An 8759-nucleotide genomic window follows, 5' to 3' on the forward strand; every position below is an offset into this window, starting at 1 on the left:
TAGCTTACTATTACTTGTCATGTGTTGGGAGCCTTGGTGTTGTACCGATGAGACTGAGAACTGACTGTGGGACAGAAAACGGCATTATGGCTGCAGTTCAGTGCGCACTACGTCACCATCATGATGACCACTTCAGCGGAGAGTCCAGTCACATGTTTGGTTCATCAACGAATAACCAGCGAATTGAGTCCTGGTGGTCCATATATCGAAAAGGAAGGTAAATATAACATTTAATTTTGCCTGATATTTAAAGGCGTAACAAATTTGAATGTCGTGCAAAAGTTGATTTATTGTCAGTCTGCCCCAGGGCAGCTGTGGCTACAACTGTAGCTGCCTCCACCAGTGTGTGAATGTGAGAGTGAATGAACAGTGGAATTGTAAAGCGCTTTGAGGGCCTCGAAAAGCGCTATATAAATGCAATCCATTATTATTATTACTGTTGTTATTATTATTATTATTATTTCAGTAATTCAACTTAAAAAGTAAAACCGATATTAAATACTCATTGTATGCCAAACTATACATTTTTAGCCCATTTAGTAATTATGATGATTATGCTTTGGAACTTAAGAAAAACCCAACTTCAAAACCATAATATTGTGAAAAGGTTAAATATTTTAGACTTAAAGTGCCACTCTACTATGAGCTAATTAATTCAAATCATCTGCAAAGGGTTCCTGAGCCTCTAAATGGTCTTTCTAATTCAGGAGGACTCACAGAATGGACATGACTGCTGTCCTGACAGCTGTGGGGAAAAAAACATAATTGACACCCTCCATAAAGAACACCTTAAAAGAATTTGAATGTTCACAGAGACTATCAAAGCACATTAATAGAAAGTTTTGTCTAATGTAAGTGTGGATGAAAGGGGTGTAACATAGTGTAGTGGCTAAGACCTCAAGGCTGCTACTGAAGCATCCTGGTCTTCCATAACACCTCAACAGATCCACAGACTGATAGCATCCATACCACGCTGCATGGAGGCAGTAATTTATGCAAAAAGGACCCAAACAAATAGAACATACAAATTGTTAGAGACATTGAATTTGGGTTTTTCATAAGTTCTACGTCTTAATCATTAACATTGTAAGAAATACTTGAAATACCTCACTTTGTATGTAATGACTCAGTATCGCTAATTTCACATTTAATTAGAATTCCTAAAATAAATTAACTTTTGCACATTACTGAAATGTTTTAGAGTTTTGCCTGTATGCAATCCCTTTCGATAGAAAACATTTAAACTGACTGGAGTCTATATATGATTCAGTTAAAATGAACTGTAAAGTGCCATGCGATGACGTGTTGTGAAACGATGCCATGTAAACAAACTAAACTATCTCTAAACAATTTTTTTAGGGCTCAGTTTTGGTTGGAGCTGTTTGCGGATCTTCGAGATGCTGGACACTTCAATGGAAGTCACGAGCATCAGTGCCTTTTGAGATTTTGCTTCACTGTCATTGTTCAGAAGGATCTTGATGAATGTGTGAAGCTGTGGAACACTCATCGGATTCGTCCCTCAAGAACAGCTTCATGTCCAGGAGGTGTGCCAAATGAACTGTACTACCTACCCCACAGGTAACGGATAATAATGATCAAATAATTACTTTATGTGTAAACCTATATTAATGCAATTGTCTTCCATTGATCACAGATACGGCTCCAGAGACTGTGGATTCCTGATTCAACAATCTGAACTGGACGCTTTTCCTGAGTCTAGGCTGTCAGTAGTTGTATGTGGGGACTCAAACATACAGGAGTATCTGAATTTTGTAATGGAGCAAAATCATTTTCAAAAGCCCGTCTGCTGGGAGTCTGCCACTGAACTTTACATGAAGTTAATAGAAATTGCAAATTTCTAAAAAAAACAAAAACCTGGCTTTTTGTTGTTTTCACCAAAACCTATAGCATATGCTGCTTTTTTGAACTAGGCTACATGAGTTGGCTGAAGACGCCAAAAGTTTAAGTTTGTGTTTGTAAAAGCATATTCTTATTGAATGTCTTGATAATTCTGGTCCTTGTTTAGCTGATGGAAGTTGAGATACAGTCCTGAACATTTATATAAATAATAAATCAAATCAAAATCACATCTTGCACTGTATTGTGTGTTTATTACAACTTTTAAGAGTAGAACACAGTACACCTTTAAATGCCTTTACTTTTAGTAGCACTGTCAAAACTTTGAACAAATCAAGTCTAGCGATTGCATTTTAAATCTCCTTTGAACAGATGTACCTACATTTTAGAATAAAAAAAACATGCTCAAATACATAACAGATTTCTGGATAAGTCCCGTAGCAAAAAACCTACAGAATTTACAATGTAATGCCAAGAAGAAGCAGCTGTAAGTAACTGGGTTATCTAATAAAACTACAATAAACCTGGTAAACTATAATGGATTTGTGCTGTACCGCCAGTATGTCCCACCTTCTCCTATTCATAACATATTTTAAAAAAAATTTGACTTAAAAACTTGAGGAATAAATCAACAGCAGGTTTGAACTACAAGGCCAGACATTCTAGAAACATCCAAATCCTGGGGAGTTTTGAATTCCAAAATCCATGTTGGATTTAAACAAGGAATATGAAGTTATCATTGGTAGTTTCAATAAGTTTAAGCATGTATTTGCCATCGGGAATAAAGAGTCATCCAGGAACTGTAGGCTTGGTAGTGGATCTAATCCAGAAGGTGGCAGTGATGTTAGCCCAGTTGCAAACATCAGAACATCGCCCAACGACACAGCAGTTTGTGATTCTGCAAAAAATTTTAAAAAAAATTATATATGTATATGTGAATTCAACACATTGTCTTGTAATGAGTACTAAAAGAAATACTGGTATAAACCTTCACAGTCCAGCAGATAGTCTGACCAGTAGCCCACAGTTTGACTTTCCAGACGTCTCCTGTTACTTCCAGATGGGCTGAAGTCAGGTTTGAAAAGTCTCTCAAGTTCAAGGGCTGTGAGTTTCTTTTCCATGTGACACAGGACCGGGGAAAGCAAAGTAGGGTGTTGCTGGAGTGCACTCAGGAAATTAAGTGCTGAAAGACCCTCTTTAAATCTAAAGAATGAGGAGAACTTTGTGTCATTTACCAGTTCATAGTACATGCACAAACTATGGACAAACTGTGAACTTTGGAAACCTTGGAGAATGTAAAATATTTCAGTCGGAAATTATGAACAACACTGTCATAACAATAATTCACCTGTCTCACCTGTCAATTACAGATGAGTTTCGAGCAATTATATACCACCGGAGATAGTCAGACACAATGTCTTTCTTTTCCTCAACTGTGGAAACATGCCTTAGACAACCAGCCACCTGTAGCATAGTACTGTGTTTTATGACACAGTCACGCAGGACATCCACTGAACCAGCACTGTCGATCTGAAAAACCCATAAAAATGGACATACACAATGTAAGCTTACGTGTCTGATTTTCATTCCTGTTTTTTCCCTACACAAAGAAAGAATTTTTTAATGTCATACAGATGAAGAAGCTGTAGTTCTATCCTGCATTCAAATCCTGCGCTGTCCTCACCTCTTGTAAAGCTTTCCCTATGTCGTCATCTGTGACTGAGGCAACTGTTGCTTTTACTGAAGTCTGGCCTGCAAGATAATGTACCAGCTCTTCTGACAGGAAATGGGGCCCTGGACCACCATGCACAACTGACACGGCTATCATCTTTCCTGCTAGGTAGTATTCATCCTCCCTTACAGCTGTGAATGAATACAGTAAATGATAAACTCTCTCACACACACACCTCTCTCTACCGATCGATCAGATCCGATCGATGTCAGATAGATCGATCAGATAGACAGACTAATGCTGTTTTGAAATAATCCAAGAAATTATTATGAGTTGCTTCTGATAATAATTAAAAACAAATTGATTTAAAAGTCCAAAAAAGTCTTTAAATTAAGTTTATCAAACATCTGATCATTGCATACCCTTTGCATTGTAGACGAGGAATCGACGTCCTTCGGGTCCATCAAAAATGGGACGATCTTTCATGTGTTTCATTAGCAGACTCAAAAACTCTCGTTTTGGGCCACCTGCATCAAGTCCTTCTTCTAGAATGCCAGAATCATCAGTAAATTTAACCAGCATGTCATTGGTTTCAGAGTATGACAACCGCCTGAAACCCCTGACTGCTCCATCCCAGACATTTGCTCTTGAGATGTTGAATCTGCTGACACTTCCATGATGAATAGCACTGGATAAGTTTGCAATGATGTCAGGTAGATTAATGTTAACGTCTTCCCTGTAATCACAAAAATGAAAGACCGAATGCAAGACTATACAATTTAGCATTGTTATTTGAAGTAGTATTTGATATTTTACAGTGCTCTGTCATCAATCGGTGAAGCAACTTCAACCAGCTCTTCATCCTCGTCCTCAATGCAGGGGGCACACAGGTCTGCATATTTACTGTTGAGAAATTATAATTCCAACATTAGAATAACTTCTATTCACCCTTTAATTATCTTTACCCATTTCACAAACCCAAACGTGTACTGTAGTTACAGATTTAAAATTACATATAAGACACAATTTTATTTACCTATAGGGACTCATGACTGGATTCGTTTCGTTTTGGTGATCAAGATCCTCTGTATCAGATATTACAATCTGGAAAAAAAAGAACAAAAATTGCATACTGTATATAAACATACATAGCTTTGTACTATTTCAGCAATAGCAAAAAACGTCATGCTGACATAAATTGCCCAAATACCTGACATGGCTGTATGATAGATGAAGGTCCTGGAGCATGTCTGAAACAGAATAAGAGTATTGGAATTAAAATGTCCAGATAAGAAGCTCATACAGTTCAATATTATTTATGATACCAACATTATAAAAAGGCTATGAAACCAATAAATATTTATATTAGGGTGGGGCAATAAAATAACAATATGTATTGCAGTATACTTTTCTCTCAAAGGAAATATGAGACTATTGCAATAGAGCTATCCATCCATCCATTTTATATGCTGCTTATTCCTCTAATCACTCTTTTTTTTCATTGACATAAGAATAGTCAATCCTTATCAAGTAGCGCAGCAACCAATCGCTCTGGGAACAGCATCATGTCCAGTTAGGGTGACTTGTTACCTGCAGCACAGTGAAGTAGCAGCGCCACCCGTGGAGATGTTTGGGCACCATTTACATCTAAACCAACCATTAAAATAAATATACAAGGAGAGATTAGAAGAATTTGCTTTTATTTCTTAGCTTATTCATTTGATATTGACAAAGACTTTGTCAATTTTATGTCTGTTCTCCTGTAAAACTTACTGTAAACTAAGATTTATGTTTAGAATCATTCTTTTTTGTTTTTAAATGTAATTGACCAAGCAATTGAGTGATCTGGTGTTTGTTGTCTTTTGAAACTGGAAATCTTTATCCCTGACTTTTGATTTAGTTTTTAACATGTACCTTTTTTTAGTTATCTGAAACGGATGTAATATGTTAATACATCCGTCTGTCTGAACTTATGACAGGAAATAAATATTTAAATCAAAACAAGCTTCTGAGGATTTCACATCTTACTTATGTGAAATTTTAAGTTCACCTTGTAATCGGAAGGTTGCCGGTTCGAGCCCCGGATCGGACAGTCTTGGTCGTTGTGCCCTTGGGCTAGACACTTCACCCATTGCCTACTGGTGGCGCCAGTGTTCGGCAGCCTCGCCTCTGTCAGTGCGCCCCACGGTGGCTGTGGCTACAATGTAGCTGCCATCACCAGTGTGTGAATGTGTGTGTGAATGGGTGGATGACTGGATGTGTAAAGCGCTTAGTCCTTAGGGACTAATAAAGCGCTTTACAAATACAGGCCATTTACCATTTACCATGAGCAACGGCACATTTAATATGTACAAATCTAGCGGTTTATATCGTGATCAATATTCCCTGAAATAAAACAAAGACATATATTGTATTGCCCAACTCTAATATATAGCAGAACAAGCTCTTAAATAACTTACTCCTTCTCTGCATGTTTACCATTAGGGGTACTCTGGTCTTGTGGTTTGAAAACCTAAGATGAAAAACATGCACTTTTCAAAGCTTTCACCAACTTCGTATCGCATTTAGATAGTCCATCAATACTTAAAAAAAAATACTTTTTTAAAGAACATATAATCACACAATGAAAATAATAGACCCATGGATGTTACAGAATTATGATCATTATAGAGAAAAAAAATAGAGCACTCAGAGGACATGCACCTCTGCCAGGGCCACTCACAGGCCTCTGGCATGGTGGAGAGGGAAAAAAAGTACACACCAATGTGTCTGCCTGGTTGAACTCAGCTGTGCTTCTTGATGTAATCACAATCTCAGGGTCCGAGTCTGAGGTACCATCCTCTGCAATCAGAGCTGAGAAAGTAGACACATTATTAGTTGTTGTATATGTAAACACATCAAAATATAAAATTAACAAACCTCGTTTGAAGTGGCTCTCTGGGCAAATGAATAGAGAAATCCTGTTGTAGTTCTTTCCTATTTCCTCTTTGTAGTCTGCCAATCGGAATGGCCTTTCTGTCCCAGGCACATTTATCACCTCTGTGCAGTCAGGATACAAAAGGACATATGGTCCCTCCACCAAGTCCTTGTTGAATGTTCTCATTTTTTCTACAGCCTGCTTCAGGAGGTCAGGGGCTGTAATTTCGGGGGTAATAAATAAGGGCAGTGTTTTCCCTCTTAGCGGTTTTAAGTCGGTTTGTTGTGACACCATAAATCCGATATTGATCTACAAACAAATAATAAAAGCCAGATCACTTTAAGAATAATTGCCAAATCCTCGTTTATAAAGTTACCTGTGATGGCTTACCTTGACAGGTTTACTCTGTAACTTGAGTTTTAATTTTGCTCCACAGCTGAAGGCCTGACGCTCTTTGGATTTTGATTTTTTGTACTCCATGAACTGCTTGTATGACGGACATGTTTGTTCTGGTTGAATGAAAAACGTTTGACATCAAAACGGGGTTAGCACTCTCCATTACTAAACGTAGACGAGAATACAGTATAAGGAAACAGAAACAGAAACCGGAGCCAAAATGGTAAATAAACGTGCTATTTAACTGAAATAGCATAGACTGTCTGAAGAGAACAAAAAGTGAGTAATATATCAAAATTACTTTGTTCAGAATTTTCTGTTTGTTTTGATGTCCCCGGGGAGTTTGATCCTTCAGCCTGGTCTGTGTCCCGCAAAAGCTCCAGAGACCGTCCACAGGAAGCACAAAAAGGGGTGAAGAGGCTGAAGCTAACGCCACAAAACGGGCAAAACATTTTCCGGTTCTCTATGTAGTGCAGCAAGCACCGTCAGGGTGATAAGGAAGCGCTGTGAGGCGTGAGTTTCTCAACGTTTGTTGACATCCCGAATCACTTTTCTGAGCTACAAATATGGAGTAAGCCTAATCGTTGTGCCACTTCCGGTATTTCAGACAATCCCTTTCCGTCAAGGATTTTTAATTTGTTGTGGATTTTTGATTTGTTGCGGTTTTTTAATTTGTTGTGGATTTTTGATTTGTTGCGGTTTTTTAATTTGTTGTGGATTTTTAATTTGTTGCGGTTTTTTAATTTGTTGTGGATTTTTAATTTGTTGCGGTTTTTTAATTTGTTGTGGATTTTTAATTTGTTGCGGTTTTTTAATTTGTTGTGGATTTTTAATTTGTTGCGGTTTTTTAATTTGTTGTGGATTTTTAATTTGTTGCGGTTTTTTAATTTGTTGTGGATTTTTAATTTGTTGCGGTTTTTTAATTTGTTGTGGATTTTTAATTTGTTGCGGTTTTTTAATTTGTTGTGGATTTTTAATTTGTTGCGGTTTTTTAATTTGTTGCGTTTTTTTAATTTGTTGTGGATTTTTAATTTGTTGCGGTTTTTTAATTTGTTGCTGTTTTTTAATTTGTTGCGCTTTGCACTTCCCAGCCACCGTAATATTACCTGCATGGTCTCTAATTACGCTACTGGTACTGATGAATTCCAGATTGACACACTGGCAGAGTTGTTTTAATACCCTGGGCTACCTGACGTCAGTCGGTTGAAGGGGTTTGGAGGAGGCGTGTGGAGGAGTAAGAGCAGATTCAGCAAAAAAAGGTGACAGAGAAGTTTTAACCACATTTTTAATAACCTTTATCACATGCTGCTGATCAGTACAGGGCATGCAGAACAAAAGACTGCTGTGCTAAGCAGAGCACGAGTGTCGATTCTCTTGGAATGTCAACATATTAATTCCAAGTATTAATTATCATCCCTTTTTAATGCAGGACTAATAGCAGTTATTAAGACAGTATGACTCAAGTAGGGGCTTCACTAATGTGCTAATGTGCTTTACATCATTGTGCATTAAGTGCTGCAGATTTGTGACAGGTTGTCTTTTGTGTTTGCTATAGGCTCTGCTACTGTTATATATTGTTGCCACATCATACTCTGAACCCTTGTGAGAACTGTTGCTGTGGGATGTTCTCTTATTGATGCTCTGTTTTATCCAGATAGCTGAAAACATAAGGGTGCATGTACATCTCTGTGAGTCATTTATTTTTTCCCATGTTCTCTCTGTCCACGTTGTGTACTTGTACAGAAGGGTATGTCAGTGCAAGGTTGGAGTCGGGGGTGCCACTCATCCAAAATAGTCTCCCTTCCCTTGAGCATGATTGTAATTTCAAGCCCCCGGGGGAGTCATCGTGTGGTGCATTGACTGAGGGTAGATAACCGGTCGAGGCGTACATACGTTCCTGTTCTATTCTATCTCGCC

General features: G+C 37.9%; 1 protein-coding gene across 2 annotated transcripts; it reads right to left on the reverse strand.

Annotated features, from left to right (window-relative positions):
- Positions 1-2515: 2515 nt before the first annotated feature.
- LOC146638507 (G2/M phase-specific E3 ubiquitin-protein ligase-like) lies at positions 2516-7394 on the reverse strand. Of its 2 annotated transcripts, XM_085369031.1 has the most exons (13): positions 7144-7394; positions 6837-6955; positions 6449-6755; positions 6291-6382; positions 5989-6041; positions 4740-4779; positions 4566-4633; positions 4346-4432; positions 3952-4265; positions 3542-3720; positions 3215-3387; positions 2846-3060; positions 2516-2755 (listed from the first exon to the last, which is right to left on the reverse strand). In XM_085369031.1, the coding sequence occupies exons 1-13, from the start codon at positions 7292-7294 to the stop codon at positions 2520-2522; spliced, it is 2034 nt and encodes a 677-aa protein (XP_085225157.1). In that variant the 5' UTR covers positions 7295-7394; the 3' UTR covers positions 2516-2519. The 2 variants fall into 2 exon arrangements, with proteins under 2 accessions (XP_085225157.1, XP_085225164.1); XM_085369038.1 differs by lacking the exons at positions 3542-3720; positions 4346-4432; positions 4566-4633; ... (4 more) ...; positions 6837-6955; positions 7144-7394 and having other exon boundaries at positions 3952-4034.
- Positions 7395-8759: the final 1365 nt, after the last annotated feature.

Source organism: Diplotaxodon limnothrissa, linkage group LG2, assembly GCF_057381915.1.
Source record: "Diplotaxodon limnothrissa isolate DT_005_m linkage group LG2, D_limnothrissa_male_GT1.1, whole genome shotgun sequence".
NCBI classification, from domain to species: Eukaryota; Metazoa; Chordata; class Actinopteri; order Cichliformes; family Cichlidae; genus Diplotaxodon; species Diplotaxodon limnothrissa.

What these genes read in the sequence shown, in the direction of transcription:
- LOC146638507 (XM_085369031.1), bottom strand. Translation starts at nt 7,294, where the DNA reads ATGTTTTGCCCGTTTTGTGGCGTTAGCTTCAGCCTCTTCACCCCTTTT. An exon ending in TCAACCAGGCAGACACATTG is followed by an intron (nt 6,042 to 6,290) that starts GTGTGTACTTTT and finishes TTTTCATCTTAG; the next exon opens with GTTTTCAAACCACAAGACCA. An exon ending in CCTCGTCTACAATGCAAAGG is followed by an intron (nt 3,721 to 3,951) that starts GTATGCAATGAT and finishes ATTCATTCACAG; the next exon opens with CTGTAAGGGAGGATGAATAC.